Raw genomic sequence first — 17,295 nt, 5'->3', positions numbered from 1 at the left:
CTATCTACTTCTGTTCTGGATTAGCCTAAAATGAGGAGGCTGTGACAGACTCTACAGGGCAAATTGTGCTTTTTTTACAATTACTGGTGGGGATTGGAGCCAACCACCTGCTTCAAAGCCCAGAGAGGTTAATTGCAGCTCTCTTTCTCTTGACCTGCATATGGGAGCACATTGTGGATGGCCCACTCCCCTGCAAACTGTCTCAAACAGCACTTTCTGGTGCTGTCAGGCAGCTGACAATGGATGGTGACAGACTGCTTTAAACAGCCTGGCTCCGTGCATTTTAGATGAGAGGGTGGCATTCTAAGCTTTTGCTGATTCTTCTCACTGTGTAGTGTTTGCAAGAGAGATTTAAGAGTCTTTTCCCTCTTTGTTCCCTCAGAAGCAGCAGCTCAAAAGAATTCTGTGTTAAGTCACCTGCTAAGGCAGCTCTGCCCTTGGCAAACCCATGGACGCTCTGCTGGGAACAGGCAGGCCCTCCCCACACCCCAGCAGCCTTTGGACAAGCTGCCCTTCCAGCAGCATCATCAGCCAGCTCTGACAGTCAGAGTGTGGCTGGAAAAGCATGGAGGGGACTAAAAGGGGAGAAAGAGCAGGGGCACATTGCTGCAGGCCACTGGCCAGAGAGGACAGCTGGCACCGAGTCCCCAAGGCTCAGCGGGTGTTTCATTCCCTCTTTGGAGCAGTGTCCCATGGTGCTGGCATGGAATCACAGCTCCCATGATGGAATCAGTTCTTTGTCCTGGGTCTGTAGCGGGTCCCAAGTGAAACAGGAGTGCTGGACATTTTCTGTCCATGGCCAGGTTTCTCATTTCCTTCCGATGAGCCAAATCTACTTTCTAATACCAAGTGTAGTAAGGTTAGTGAAGGAAACATGGCAGTAATTAAATATGCGTGAGTGAAATAGAGGCTTCCTCTTGTGAGCTTTAGTCTGTCCTATTTTATCATGGGATTCAGCTGGATTTCCCTTTGCATTATCTGGTATGCTTGTACCTAATAGAGTAAACCCAAATTCCAGCTAGAGAACTGAAACAACAATGGCTCTCTTCAAGTTTTCTTATCCAGGCTGGAGTATTTTCTGGAAGATACACTTCAGTGAATCCTGGGCTCTGAACAATACACAAGACCACCAGGTGAACTATAGCATAGTTATATATCCTGCTTTGTACTTACCTTTTGGTCAGTGTATAAATGACTGGATGTCTCTGTCTAGACATAAAATCTGTGAAATTTGTAAGCCTAGACTGATATTTTTATAGCCACAATTAATGTCCGTCTTTCAGTTCCCTAATTTAGCACCTTTCTTGCCTGCTGACAAGAACATTTGATGCAGCAAGAAGAGAATCTGAAAAACTAGCTGCTGTCTTGTCAGATATTAGCTATTCCCCTGATCCGGCCTTGATGTTTATCCCTCCCTCTTTGAGTTTCCATAATTATTTCTGTCTTGTCTTAATTCTCACATAACTCCCTAGATGTAAGCTTTATGGTTTAGAATCTCAACTGCTCATTCAATTAATGGGCTTGCTTAATGTGCTTAAACTTTCCAGAGACACTTGTAACATATTATGAGGGAGGGAAAAAAAGATTCCAAGTATGCACCATCTCATTTGTGGTACTCCTGAGCCTCAAGTCCATTTTAAGGTCTTTATCAGATTATCTAGATTTAATATTTTTATATTCTTGTGCTCATTAGGCATTTACGTGGAGGAGTATTCTCTGCAGAAGAGTGACTCAGTTTCCTTTGCCCCACCCCTCACCACCTGCCTTAGCCCCTCTGTAAATCAGCAATTGTTGTAGTTTCAGTAGACTGAGAAGGATCTGAGAAGCTGACCTGAAAATGGCAAATGTGGAAGGACAGATCTTTTACTTCGTATCTGAATAGTGTGTATTTTTTGAGCAAAACAAAGCATCTGCCAGAGATTTTCTCTAATTTTTCTTGGCTCAGTAACCCCTAATCCCTGTTAATATCTGAAAAGATTTGAGGTAAGTTTGCAGAGGGAAAACAACCTGTGTTTCAGCAGTTCCAGGAAACCAGAACTTAAACACGGGCTTAGCCAGGATCCCTCTGGATCTGGGTCCCAGCGCCTTGTACAGCGTGACACAGAACAGTCCTGACAGGAGAACAAAGTGCATTTCAAGAACACAACCACATGCCATGAGCTGTGGGTTTAAAAGATTAAAACCACACTACATGGGCTCTGTGGGGAAACGTTCACCTCTCTCTCTTCGAAGCAGAATGCAAACCTGTATGTAGATAAATTGTAACTAGCTCAAATACGTGTACACATGCAGGTACTCGGGTATGTAATCCGTGTTACACATGAATGTTACACATGAATGTTACACATGACTGTGTGTTTGTGGATATAATCTAAAAGTATGCACACACGTATTTATAAATATATCAGAGATATATTTATAGATCATATAAATATATAAATACAAAAATATGACAGAGAAGGAGTCCTGTCTTCCAGAATGAAGATTAAATTAGTTGCTACATCGTGGTTTTATATAAGTAAGATCTGTGCTCAGGACCTTGATCTCGTGCCAGAAGATCCCTGAACCCAAGAGGGCAGATGAGTTGTAGTACACAGCCCACAAGCTCATTTTAGCTGTGATTTCATGGGATGCCACAAAGCAACTATGAATACATTTTGTTAAAACAATTACTGAGAAGTTCTAAAAAATAATGCTTCTGCTGCACTTCTGCTCATGAGCCATAAGGGGATCTTTGTCTTTCAGCATTACAGTGCTCAAGGAAAAGGGAAAGGATTCTGGTTTATGGTTCTGAGTCAGTCTTTTTCTTACTAACATATGGCCCCATTTTTCCCTGGTTCTTTAAGCAAGTTGTAAACATAAACGTTGATGCACATGGAGTTTGATTCATGAAGAGTTTAATTTGCCTAGTATAAAAGATTCACACAGGTTATATAACATCATTAAATTATTTTTGTAGTTTGAGTAGTATCCTTTGAGGAAAGCAGAACTCTTTCCCTGGGGTCCATTTATCACTGTTTGCTTCTAATTAGAAAACTGGAAATGCAATATGCATGAGTTACATTTTCAGTGTTGTCTTAGGACTGATGTATCATCCTTGTTCTTCCTCAGGAACTTTTATTCATTTCCTAATTTTTTATAATTTTTTTAAGGTTTCTGACAGCTGTGACTCCATCTTCGTTAATGGCAAGGAAATGAAAAGCAAAGTGGATACTATTGTTAACTTCACTTATCAGCATTTTACCACCCAGTTAGAAGTGACGGTCTGGGTTCCCAGGCTCCCGCTGCAGATTGAGATCTCTGACACAGAGCTCAGCCAGATCAAAGGCTGGAGGATTCCTGTCACCTCCAACAAAAGGTATGTTCACAGCATTGCCTCCCTCCAGACACGTGGCCAGGGCCTCTGCTTTTAGAACACAGCCATTTTTAGAACATCCTCAGAATCTAAATTCTCCTGTTTGCCATCAGCTTTACAGCCTGCCTCAGCCTTTGTTAAAACATCCAACAATCGCTGCATTTTGTCCTGATCTGTACGGTTTAAAAGTCAGTGGCTTTGCCTGGAGCATTAATCAATTCCACACAATCTCAGGAAGTTGTATCACACATTTTGATGTGCAAAGCTGAGGAGAAGGACCTGGACCTGTCTGGTTGGTGTAACACAGCTCTGTGTGTGTGAGAGAGACACTGAGCACTGCCAGCCCTCAGCTCCTGTCTGCTGTGACAGATGACAGGGCCAAGGAAGGGTTCAGGTCCGTGTCACGGCCACGGCGCTGGAGTAGGTCACCAGTCAAGGTCTCTTCCAACCCAAACCTTCTGTGGTTCCATGAATTAGGGTGGTTGTTCAGTCTGTGCACATGCACTGAGCAGCACACCTGGCTGCAGCATTACTTAGCAGCTCTGAATTAAGTAAGAAACAACTTGCACTCCTACTGAAGGCCATGTTCCACCAGGAAAAAAGGAGGGGGAAGGGAGTGGGGATTTTGAGCTCTGATCCCATCATTCCCTACTGGAAATGCCCATTCTGTAATAACCACCATTTGCACAATTTGCAAGATAAGAACTTTCAGGAATGCTGCTGTGTTGGTGGATTTCAGGCGAAGTTGAAAAATATTAGCGGGGAAAAGGCATGACAGCAGCTCAGATTTATAACCCAGTGAAAAAGCCTTGCTGGCAGCTGGAAGTGGAGTGCTGAACACTGTGGCAGTTCCAGCTAAAGCTCTCCAGTGCCCAGGAGAACATCTCAGCTACTGAAGAGCCTAAGGAGCCCAGAGAGACAACAGTGGAGGAGAATTACCCAGCACTTTATGAGGGCATAAACCTAAGGGCAATGGGACACAGTTTGCAGGATACTCAGATAATGAGCTCCAGAGAAGGGGAATGACTGACTGCTTGATTATGTGGATATGTTTTTGGCTATGACAGAAGAGGTGATGAGAATCTGGCGCAAGAGCAATCGGTGTGTTTGCTTCAGTGACAGAGGCAGCGTTGCTGTTCGTGGCAGGAAGAGCTGTGCTAGGTGAGGAATGAAAGGATTTAAGCTGACTGCTTAAATCCTCACTGAACTTCCCTTCTTCTGCCTGTCTGTCCCACCCCTGAGGCACAGATCCTGCTAAAAGCAGCAGGGATTTTGCTGAGCAAACGGCTGCAGGATTAGGCTGCTGTTTATTGCAGGAGCAAACTTTGCAGTGACTGAGACATTCAGCCGTGCTTAGCAGTCGTGGGCATCCTCAAGTTAAACCCATTAGAGGCAGTGCTGGAAATTTACCCCCGGTGTCTCCTGATTTATTTGGCCAGCTGAAATAAAGAGAACGGTCTGAGAGTCTGCTCTGCTTGCAAGCTGGCAGGCTTTACAGAGTTTTGGTGCAAAGCATTTGCTGCTGCTTGGATTGTGCCAGGACTGCTGGCATTTTCCATGGAGGAGGGGCAGAAGGTGTGGATGCTGTGCCATCCCCCTGGTAGCTCCGTGCCCATGAGAACAGGAAAGATTTCAACAGGAAATAAATGATCTCTTGTTTTATTGACCATTCATGTGGATTTTTTAACTTTGCAGGGCTATTCCAAACCAATAGTTCAGAGATAGCATTAGTTGTGCTCACTCTGACATTTACTTTGTACATAAGGTTTTTACATTTCCTTTATTTTTAGATTTGGATGATTTTTACCTGAGATTTACTGGCTTTTCATTTTGGTTCTTTTTTACTATTATGACTTTTCTCCTTACTTTTTAATCTGCTTGTACCTCCATCTCCTATGTGTTTCCCCAAATCCTAAACATGGGAGAGTTTTTATGAGTTTTTGAGTGATAAACTGAAGCACTCAAGACATTTGGACTGCAGTCAGGAGATGCAGGTTTGAAAGAGAGCGAGCAGAGTGCTTTTATCTTTGCAAAAACCCCAAATCCAAGCATTTCCCAGCAGCTGTGAAGCCACAGCATTGTGTTGTTTCAACTTCACCTTCATGTAAGAGCCAGAATTGGCAATTTGCATGAGGTTTTTGATATCTGCCCTTGAAGGAAACTCAAGGATTCTTTCCAAAGTCCCTGACAACAGCCTTAGGCAGCCTTAAACTTAGGTTCAGTCAGACATAGCCCAAAATCAGCTGAAACTGTCACTGCTCAGGTCATGGCAGGATTGCAGTGTGGCTTCTTCATAGCTCACCTCACCACAAGCAAAACAATTTTCCACTTTCCTCCCATCCTCTTGGGCTGGTGCCCTCACACCACTCCTAGTCTTCTCAGCAGGAACTAAACATTGCTATAAAGTTATTCATCACTATACAGCAGGTAAAATTTTGGAGCATTTTTATGGGGATTGTGCAGAGACACTTCAGCAACCTCCAAACTTTCTTCCAGCTCCTCTGGCTGCCCCAGGGCCTCATTCCCACACCCACAGTGTGGCTGTGCTGGTTCAGTTGTCTGAGGGGCTGAGCCAGATGGCAAAATAGAACTGGGTTTACAATAATCTTTTAAATGGTTTTATTAGTGCTGTTAACAAAAGAAACGTTTGTGAAACCAGTGCATCAGCATGGCTGTTCTTCCTCTGAATATAGCTGCTCTTTCAGACCTGAAAAAGAATTTATATGCCCCAAATCACATCTGTTCCTTCCAGTGATGGTTGTTGATCCAATAAAATGCCTTGCTTCTCCCTATAAACCCTGCCATGCTTGTAATTGTAAAATACATGTGATTACAGACGTGTTTGCTTCTCTGACTTCTTGAATAATTTCCACAAAGCAATGGAAAACCCAGGGTCTTTACAAAACCTTTACAAATGCCCTAAATGCACAGTTTGAACCGTGTTGGTTTTTAGCTGGTCTGAAGAGCTGCAAGAGCAGGAACTTGTTAGAGAACAGAAAGGAAAAGACAGGCTGGTTTTATGCCAGAAACTGGAAAAAACCCAATTCATCTCCCCTGTGTAAGAGCAGCAATACAATTTACCAGATCAGCCTGCAAATGTATGGCAAATCTTTAATGTTATCAAGAGGAGAACTTGATCTCTGGTGAGGGCTGCTGCAGATAGGAAGAGCCCCCTGGCAGGTGAAATTCAGCTCCACGATCATCTCCTGCCTGAGGCAGGGAACGCGGTGCCTGAGCCAGCATGGGCTGCACAAACCCACAGCCTCAGCAAACAATAGGTGTATATTTAAATTAAAGTCAAATATTAGAGTGTAGAAGAGGTCCAGGCAGACTCTACTAGTCTAACAAGAACATTTATTTCTATTCCTTGTGCATCTGCAAAATAATTACCTTCTTCTTGAGGTTCCTGCACCAGCTCTGTGCACACATATTTACATGGGATGAGTGGCTTCAGCTTGCATTAATAGGAATTGCATGGCTAAAATCTCAGAGAACAAGCTGGAAATTTAATTTCAGTAAATATTTGCAGCTGGGATAGGACATTGTTTTCAGGAGGCTCCCAACATCACCAGCAGGGGCTTCACTTCAGGCCCAGAGCTTTGACCAGCTTTGCTTTGGTCCTGTCCAATTCTGGAGACAAAAGCAGGAAAGTTGGCCTGACTTAAAAGCAGGACAAAATAAACTGCTTTAGTTAAACCCTGTGTGAGTGCTGCCCCTCAGAAGTAAAGCTGCACTTTAGGGCAAATTAAGTGACACTGGATTCAAACCATTCCATTTGTGGGTAACAGCATCTGCACAAAGCCTGAACATGCTGTAAATTTGCTCCTTTAGTTAATTGACTTTAATGTCCTATGGAGATAAGGCCTGGGAGATTTTTGTTAATAGGTAGGCTGTATTTTCAAGATCTGAAAGAGTACCCAATTACATTTCTTCTTGAACTATGAGTGGAGTTATGTGCAGCTTCTTTCTGTAGCTTCCACTAAATCAACTTCTAGTGGTTTGTAATTTGGATCTGAAAGAGATTTTTTTTTTCAATTAGGGTGTTGCAAATGTTTTTTAAATATACAACTCTTTGTAATGAGTATTTCAAATTCAAACCCAGCAAAACTGATTTCTTTAGGGTGTTTTTTTAAACAGAAAATTAGCATCTGGCCCAAGAACTGATGCCTGGTTTGAGAGGGGTGCAAATTAAAAGAGACACACTTCAACTGCTCAGAGACAATGTCTGTAATGTCGAGCTGACAGATCACTGATTAGATCAGTGCTCGCAGGCACCCTTGGAACAGGGCTGCTGGTTTAACTCAGCTCTCTGGCAAAGCCTTTCTCTCTGTGAAATGTAAATTAAATGTAATTCTGGCAACCTTGGCTCGCTCCAGAAAAGCAAAAACCTTCCAAGCAAGTTTGCCAAGCAGCAAGAAATAGGGTAAGAAGGATTCGGAGAGATTTTCAGAGATGACCAAGGGAGAAAAGCACAATATGCAGCAACATCTTATATTCACCAGGACTGGTCTTACACAGAAAATGAGCTCCCTGCTTAATGAAGGATTTTAAGCTTACTGAGAACACTGTAATGAGGAGTTTAAAGGGAACTGTGCAATTCACTGGATCTCAAACATTTTGTTGCACGCATGGAGACAAAACACTGACTTACTGCCTAAATCTTGGGTTTGTGGCTTTAGAGTGGAAAATTATATCCTTTGTTCAAAAAAAGGTACTTGGTAAAGCAGACCTGCAAAGTTTGTGCTGAAAATTCAGACACCTGCCTGTCCTCTGCACTGACATAAGGACGTGCCTTGCTCATTCTGTGGTTTGGAGATGCTTTTCTGATGCTCCCCATTTGTTTGCCATAGAAAACATATTCCTGAGGAGAAGTATATAAACATCTCTAAATGTTTTTGTGCTGAAATTGAGCCTTTGCATTTGTTTGTTAAAGATACCCCGAGGAAAGGGTTAGACTTGAATCATCTTTTTTTTTTGTGGTAAATGCTGGCTGCCCACACAGTCCTGGAGATAAGGGCTGGAGTGCTCCCTCTGTTCCCCTGTTCAACAATTCTTCCCTTTGGTCATTCTTTCCACAGGTCATATTTATGAGCTGGGGCTGAAAAATGACTCCCTCCAGTTGTTTTGAATAGATTTGCTCTTGGACAATCCAGTGGTGTAAAGTTTTAAACAGTGAAATAAACAAGCACATAAATAAATATAACAGCAACCCATTGGATCTGAATAAAACATTGAATCACAGAATGGTTTGAGCTGAAAGAGACCTTAAATATCATCTTGTTCCAACCCCTGCCCTGGGCAGGGACAAACAGCAGCTTGTGTAACAGGAGCAGAAAGGGAGTTGTGCAAAATGATGCTGGTGGGAATGTTGGATATGTGGACATTTCCTGCAAGGCACAGAACACTGGGTCTGGGTCTCTTTCCCATAACAGGACTGGTTCCCGTCAGTTCTGTGCTCTTTTGCCCCAAATCCCACAAGTGCTCCTTACCTGAGCAGCTTTGGCACATTTTTCTCCAGTTCTGCACAGGCATTAATGTTACTATCTGGATAATTAAGAGGGTCCAAATCCCAAAATCTCTGAGCTGAACTTGGTTTTCCCAAAGTCTGAGATTGTTCAGGGCTGGATTGTGGCTTAGCTGAGTTGAAGAGGGTCAGAATGCAGGAACAAATTGAAAGTGGGAATGTTAAGGAGTTCATGAATTCTTTTACAGCATAGATGGATATGGGCCACAAAAGCTCTGTGAATATTCCCCCTTCTAGAACTTTCCTTGGGGCTGTTTTGCCAACTATGAGCTGACTTCAGACTGACACCAGTGTTGGCAAAGAGAGAACAACTGAAAGTTTCCCTGAAATACCCAGCTGCTCAAATTTATTTGGGAAATCTAAATCCTGTTTTGGTAGCCTTGTCTTTTTCCCTAACAATTCCATTGTTATTCAATGATGTTTCATTCAGCAAGTAATGATGGACACTTGTTTTACACACACAAAACCAAAAGGTACCAAAGACCATTTACTTGATGCTGAATATAAATATTCAGCTACCAAGTGATGCATTGAAAATGTATTTCCAGTGGATTAGGTTCTGTAACATTGGGACTTTCAATCATTTTGAAGAGCAAAAGGGTTTTTCTTAGATGTGTTTTCAGCTTACTGGCTGCCAACTTTGTCATAAAACAATTTATAACAGAAGCAATTCTGTTTTATAATAGTTTTTCATAGCTGCTATTTCAAAGGAGAAGATAAAGGAACACAGTAACCACAAAAATACCTCCCACAATACTTTGAAAAATAAGAGACTTACCCTGTATTTCCCACCCTTGATATAGAGGTGGCTTCAGGCTCAATAAATAAAGGAGGGAGGCAAATTATTTCTGAGCAATGAGTCCACAGCATGGGGGCATAATGAGTAAAAGTGTGACCACCTAGTGCTTAATACCTGACTTGGAAGAGATACGAGGATCCATGTGTTTGTCCCAGGCAAAGAACAAGAGCAAAAAAAAATTAATAGTGGTGGTAAACTGGGTCTTTAAGCAGACAAAACTCTGTGAGGTGTGACAGTGCTGCCATCACGTACAAATCACTGTGATGCCTTCTCTGAGCTTTAGGGAAAGCTGTTTTATTTCACAGGTTATATTTTGAAAGGGGGACAGATAGAAAATGTTGAAGGAGTGTGTGTGATGCTGCAGGTGTTTCTGCACTGTGTAATGTGAGTGACCCATGCCCTGAATGGGAGCCTGAGTGCCTGATTTGGTTTTTGGGAAGCCACCTGAGGTCAGTGCATGACTAAACACAGCAGACAAGTGCATGAACTGTGTGGGATTTAAGGTGAAATCAAGGTATATTTCTCAAAAGCAGAGGACTCAATGAACCCCAGCAGGGATGGGGATGGGGATGAGGTGGAGCAGCTCTGCCTCAGCAGGGAATGCCAGGGGTGTTAGAGGAGATTTGAAGGGATGAGCACAGCGATACGAATGTTAGGGGCAAAGGTGGAGGAAAGGATGTAAACACCTTCTCCCACCCCTGAGGAGCTGCTACAGGGCTTTGTTCCACAGCTGCCCTCTCATAAACATTTCACTGCTTTCCTGAGCCCTCTGCACAATTTCACTGCTGCCTGGAGAACAGGCAGTGGCTCCACTGAGATCCCAGTAATGACAGACAGATTTTCAAGTTGCTGGGAGGTGCCACACAAACAAAGGATTTACTGGAAGAAGTGACAGTAGCTTTTAAATTGCACAGCACCAAAAAGCTGCACAAGCATCTCCCCAAGATGTAGTAACCTGCCCATCCAAAGCCTGGTCTCCTGTCTCACCCAGCAGCAGGTGATGACATTTATCTCATGGAAAATGAGGTGCAGCTGAAGCCCTGCAGGGCTGTGGAGGATCAGGGCCCTGCAGGTAACACAGCTGGATGTGTTCACAGGCCCACCCGTGACAGTGAGGATGAAGAAGATGATGAGAAGAAAGGCAAAGGTTGCACCCTGCAGTACCAGCACGCCACGGTGAGAGTCCTCACGCAGTTTGTGGCTGAATCCTCGGAGTTTGGGGGCCAGCTGACCTACATGCTGGGCTCGGAGTGGCAGTTCGACATCACCGACCTCGTGGCTGATTTCATGAAGGTGGAAGAACCCAGGATTGCCAAGCTGCAAGAGGGTCGAGTCCTGGCTGGTCGTGAGCAAGGCATCACCACGGTGCAGGTACAGCCCAGGGCCCTCTGCAGCCCCCCAGAGAGAGCTCAGGGTGCACACACGGGGGCCTGATCATGGCTTGTGGTCAGCTTAGAAAATTCATTGATCTCAGAAAAAAAAAAAAAAAGCTGAAAAAAACCCGGGCATGCTAAACATGAAGTTTGAATGGGTTTTCATTGTGGCTATTTGTCACTTCCATAAAATACCCTTAGGTGAAGCTTTTGAAGGGATTTATCCATCTTAGTGTGACTGGAACACAGTGAGATTTTCCTGGCTGGTGAAAGAGGTGACATAAGGCACAGAGCCAGCTCCTTTTAACTTCAGTGGGGCCATAACAGCATAAATGTTGGGAAATTGCACCAAATATCTATGTTCATCTTTATATGCTTAAACAGCTTTGAAAAATGAGTCCCTTTAAGTTCCCAAAATTGGTCACAAACCATGGACACAAAAGTAATCTTCAGACTCCTTTCAGGGAGTGTTCATGTTCCCCACCTCACTCTGTCCAACTTCATGCACCTTCCTTAATCAAAATAAAGGAATGCAAGCATTGGGGCTCTTCTCAGGGGCTGCAAACACTGTAATGCTCCAGTCACCCTCTGGAGTCAACACAAAACCCCAGAGATTTTTAGGGCTCTACTCCCTTCAACCTAAAATAAATGGGATAGACAGGTCAAGGGATTTCTGCCCTCAAAATGTCTCTTTCTCTCCAGAGACTCTAAACGAGCAGGAAGCTGCAATGCAGGGAACTGTGCTGCAGGTTTAGACAAATCACACCTCAAGTATTTTGGGCTCGAACCAGCTGTTTCTGTCACCAGTATAAAGATGACTCTCTCTTTCTGAGCATGCTGGAAACAAGGTCTTAGAGCAACTGGCAGGAGGGTTTTGGCATTGAAAAATGCAGGCAGGCACCCAGTGGGATTTTCAAAGTTCTTTTGCAAGTCTCACTTTCATTTCATTCAGGTCCTCTGTCCCTAGGAAGGCAACAGGCCAAGTTCCTATCAGCCAGGCTTTGTACACTTATTTATCCCCTCACTGAGTTCCAGTGTTAATCAGTGTCTCACACTCTGTCCTGTGCTGCACTGCACTCCCAGGGAGTTTTACAGACCCCACAAAAATGACTCTTTTTAAAAAAAAGAAATCCATTTAATTTATTCTATATTATATATATTTTGTTGAGATGAAGCTGCAATTTTGAAGTGATTTGTTGTTTTATTAAATTTTTTTTTTAGATAAAGTGATTTAGCAGCAAATGAGTGCAATGTCTCGGGGGAAACATCAGTTCTGGCTTAGACATGGACGTGACAAACCCAGGATTAATCTGGTGTGCTGGTTAGGGGCTAACCTTGCTTTTCTGTTCAAGGAACAATTCCTTGCTGTTTCATGCAAGGTGTTTCCTTTCTCTTCCCAGGTTCTGTCCCCTCTCTCGGATTCCATCCTGGCAGAGAAGACAGTGATAGTTCTGGATGACCGTGTGACCATTACAGACCTGGGAGTGCAGCTGGTGTCAGGCTTGTCTGTGTCCTTACAAACCAGCAAAGGAAATAAGAGAGCCATCGTTTCCACCACCTCTGCCTACGACATCCTGCATAGTCCCAAACAGGTATGCTCCAAAATAACAGATCAAATTAATCAATGTGTTTGCTCTGCTTTGTCAGAGGAATTTGCTGTAAATTTTTGGCAGCAGATATAATGAATGTATGGCTGTGAAAAGCAGTCACTTCTCGGAGTAAAGGCTGTTCATCTTCTTCACCAACCCCACGGTGCCAACACGCCTTCACAATGACCATTAAACTCTCCAGAGCTGCTTTGGAGACCTGCACAGCACAGGGAAAGGGATGGACGTGTCTGGGAATGCACAGTGCCAAGGAAAGCACGGATGTGCCGCAAAAGACACTTCTTCTGGGGGAAAACACAGCCTAGATGTGCAGGCACAGCTGGGGATCCCATGCCTTAATTGTCTCACAAAGTCAGCTCAGCCAAAATGACCTCTGGCTGCAGGTACAGAAGTTTTCATGACCTGCGTTGCTGAAAACTGATCAGTTTGTGCTTACTTTGAACCATATAATCCAAGGAATTAAATAGCTTTTAACGAGACCACAGAACGAATTCCATGCCTATTTTTAATAAATTTTATAGAACTGAGGTTCTACATCAGTGCAGAAAGTGTAACTATATTTTTTGCCCTAGCAATTTGCAGAAAGAAGACAAATTGGTTTGGTCAAAACATCCTTAAAAATGGTGGTTTTTATGAGTGTTCCTGTAGTTCTCAGGAAAGACCACAATCACTTTTGCGTATCTCAAGTCCTGCATATTTGAAAGCGTGACAGAAGACATAAAGTATTGCATTGAGATTTGTTCTCGTCCCAGTTTGTTCCATGGGCTGGATGGGCTCACTGGCCCAACACATTCCAGCTCTGCTCACTGTATTACGTAAGGCACTGGAACTGCAGCATTAGAGAAATTCCCCATTATAGGTCCTTTATAAACCTAATTGACTGTGATGTTGGAAATATGATTATTTTCATCATGAGGCTCTGGCATTCAAAAGAGGCTTCTCACTTCAGACTGAGAAAAAAGAACCGTCAATTGTTTTTTCCAGCACTTCTATTAAATTTACATGAGTGTTTCTTTGATAGTTCCTGAAGATGAGGTGAATGCCTCAGTGGTCTAGAGAACACAAGCCTGCAAGAAAATGAGAAGCAGAGTAGACATTTACATTTTCTTCAGAAAACCCCAAAGTCAAACTCTGTATTTTTTTCCAGACTTTAACAACAGAGTGTCTGATCTGTGCTCTCTCTCTCACACCTTTTTTTCCCCTCATCTTCTCCCCACCAGGAGGCCGTGGTGAGTGCTTGGATTTTGTTCAGCGACGGGTCGGTGACGCCGTTAGATATCTACGACTCCAAGGACTTCTCCATCTCCATCACCTCCCTGGATGAGATGGTGGTGTCGTCACACCAGAACCTTCAGTCGCTCTGGCCTGTCGTGGTGGCAGAAGGGGATGGGCAGGGGCCTCTGATTAAAATTGAGATGGTCATCAGTGAGCCCTGCCAGAAGACCAAGCGGAAGAGCGTCCTGGCTGTCGGGAAAGGAAACGTCAAAGTGAAGTTTGGTCAAAAAGATTCAGACCAAAAAGGGAGCACCAACGACATCGATGACATGGAGAAAGATTTCAAAAGCCATGCAAGCAATTCTATAGAGAAAGCTGCAGAACAAGAGAGGACAGCACAAGACTGGTCCAAAAACCACGAGGACACGTCCGGTCCTGAGGACAATGCAAACAAAAGCACAACTTTCACATCTCCCATTGATCAGGAGTCCCTGGAGGATGGCCAGCTCCAAAATAACCCAACTGCCTTCACAGGTTTCCCTACACAAGTAGAAATACCAGGAGAAAACAATCCCAGTGATCTCTCATTGACTTCCAGAGGATTGACAGACCTGGAGATTGGCATGTACGCGCTGCTCTGTGTTTTCTGCTTGGCAATCTTGGTCTTTTTGATTAACTGTGTGGCATTTGCTTGGAAGTACAGGCACAAAAGGTTTGCTGTGAGTGAGCAAGGCAACATCCCCCATTCCCATGACTGGGTCTGGCTTGGAAATGAGGTGGAGCTGCTGGAAAACCCAGTGGACATTTCGCTCCCGTCAGAGGAGTGCACTACTATGATTGACAGAGGGATGCAGTTTGAAGAAAGCAACTTTCTCCTTAATGGGAGCTCTCAGAAGACTCTTCATAATCATATCCTCAGATCTTCTGAGTACCTTTGTGAAAAAGAAGTTAAAAGTGAACCTATAAATCCTTCTGGGCCAAAGCAGAAGCGAGTAAAGTTCACTTCATATACAACAATACTGCCGGAGGATGGAGGCCCCTACACCAACTCAATTCTATTTGACAGTGATGATAATATTAAATGGGTATGCCAAGATATGAATCTTGGTGATTCCAAGGAACTTAGGGACTATATGGAAAGACTGCAAGACAATATGTAAAACTACTTTCTTATGTTTGTAATCACCTTTATGCCTTCTGTTTATGGATGGTGGAGCAGTCAGTCCAGTCAGCAATAGGAACAAGACAGTCCAACCCTGGAGGTACTGAGATGATAACCTGATATCAGAGAGCAGGTACAAGAGGCTGGCTGAGTTAATCCTGTTTCACCACAAACCAGGATGTGCCCCTAAAACAGCTCCCTGTAGGTGTCGGAGGTGTCACACACGATGGCTGTTTTTGTATACTGCCTGGTACTAGCGAAATGCTAATCCAACTGCGCTCAGACTCAGAGGAGACTTCATTTGTTTGTCATCTCTCATGATAAATGGTAAATCAGAAAAGAAAGGGATGTTTGTTTGCATTGATTTTTTCTAGTCGTCGTCCTTTGTAAAGCACAGTGGACATTTCTTGCTTACAGCCTGCAAGGAGGCTCCCGGAAAAAGGGATCGGAATGAATCTCATTTTATTGCCTATGTGCAATGCAGCCAAGTAGTCTTATTATTTTTTACAGCTATAAAAAACCCCATGTGGTTAATTTCCTCTTATATTGTTTGTGAATTTTATTTGACTTAGGGAACATTAAATATTTTCTTTGAAGGGGTTTGGTTTTTTTTTTTTTTTTTCAGTTGTACCAAAGTGTAGTATGGTAATATTTATAATGATTTGAGTTTTCTATTCATCTGCTTCAGCCCCCAGAGATATCTCCTTCATCATTGATTATCTTCCCCCTTTCCAGATGGGTGCATGGGTCGTTAGTATTTGAAACATAGGAAGGAATTAGAACCCTTACTGGGAAAAGGGTTGTGTATTCTTACAGGGAACTGTAAATATAATAATAAACCCTGGAAAACAAAAATCAAGGAGTAGCCCCGGGTTCACTTTTGTCATTGCAAATATAAAAAAATAACCTGTAAAAAAAACAGCACATACTTCAAAGGGAAATGCTTTGCTGAAACAGCAGCTTGGTTGTCAATACATGTTGTTATCTGAGTGAGAAAGTCAAATGTGGTATTGAAATGCATGGAATAGGAAGGAAATTTCCTAGGAAATAAGCAAAGCTTGGAGTCACTGTTACTCTGTATTAATTAATCCATTGGTGGTAGAGTTCAGCAGGCCAGAGAGGTTCATGCTCAACAGCCCCAGACCTCATCTAAAACATCCCTGGCCATGAAGCCATTAAAGAGAAAAACTTTCATTAAAAAGGGAAGAAAAGACACTCTGGGGCTGCAGTCACACAAGTGACTTCCCAATTTTAGCAAGGAAAACATGCTGGAAGTTCAAAGCTGCCATTTCATATGCATTAAATGTATTTTTTTACTGAAGGATGACTGCGATAAATTGAAAATTACATTCAGGAAAAACCTGAATCTGCAGAATACCTAACACCCCCAATAAAGCATGTGTTCCTGTCATGGATCCTGTGCAACAACCACAAGAGCCAAATTACAACCAGCTTACATACTGGAGTTCCCATCTTTTAGGTAGATCAAAGCAGAATTTCAATTTATAGTTCAGTGGTGATACTGGAACAAACCAGAAAACTGGGAAGTTCTGCATCTGGGTCCTAATCCACAACTGGGAACGTGTTCAATATAACTACTGCAAAATACAGGAATTTTAACATTGAGCCCAAAAGTGAGGACACCATGCTTATCTAAGTGATTAGAAACTTGCTGGCACTGAACTGCACAGGGAGGGGATGGCATCTGTTATAATCTAATTTTAAGGAGAGAAAATAATAGAGCACAGATCTGCCTCTGTTTCATAAGGGATGCAGCACTTGTGCGTCAGATGAGGTCTTGGGTTGTTTAACAAATGTTCTCTCCCCTTTAAATGATCCAGGAAACAAAGAGAAATGAATTCCTACAATGATCCTTATCACTAACAACATAAAAACCCCTTTTTGGAATTTAACTTCTCTTCCCAACGTGTTATTTTGTATTTGGCCCAACCACAGAGCAGAACCAAAAAAAATCTCTTTACTGTTCTTTGCACTGTTAGTATAAACTGACCATGAATAGATTTAGTCTTGAAATCAGAGGAACCAAGGTGCTGCTGGCAGCTGCAGAGGGCAAAAAGCCCAACTCTTCCTGAGTGCAAACCCCTCAGTGTGCCAGGGAAGCCGTGGCCTCACAGCAGAGCACGGCGCTGCTGGACCCGGTTCCTCATGGAAACCTTCCTTCCCACTCCTGCTGAGGGCTCCATTTCCCCATGGAAACCTTTCCTTCCACTCCTGCTGAGGCTCCAGCAGCGGCTGCAGG

The 17,295-nt window shown here is 43.3% G+C and overlaps 1 protein-coding gene across 1 annotated transcript in view; it reads left to right on the top strand.

Annotated features, from left to right (window-relative positions):
- The window catches only part of TMEM132B (transmembrane protein 132B), a gene marked incomplete at both ends in the record, with an annotated part of 217,227 nt that extends 202,194 nt beyond the window's left edge, over nucleotides 1-15,033 (top strand). The window contains 4 exons of the mRNA XM_082293634.1: nucleotides 3,153-3,358; nucleotides 10,776-11,049; nucleotides 12,452-12,643; nucleotides 13,879-15,033. Coding sequence (XP_082149760.1) covers nucleotides 3,153-3,358; nucleotides 10,776-11,049; nucleotides 12,452-12,643; nucleotides 13,879-15,033 — 1,827 coding nt within the window. The remainder of the gene's footprint in view (nucleotides 1-3,152; nucleotides 3,359-10,775; nucleotides 11,050-12,451; nucleotides 12,644-13,878) is intronic.
- Between the last annotated feature and the right edge of the window lie 2,262 nt (nucleotides 15,034-17,295).

The sequence above is a fragment of the Coloeus monedula genome (genome assembly GCF_965178545.1).
Source record: "Coloeus monedula genome assembly, chromosome: 18".
Lineage (NCBI taxonomy): Eukaryota > Metazoa > Chordata > Aves > Passeriformes > Corvidae > Coloeus > Coloeus monedula.
Note: the sequence above shows the minus strand (reverse complement) of the source record. Positions and strands in the feature narration are given on the sequence as shown.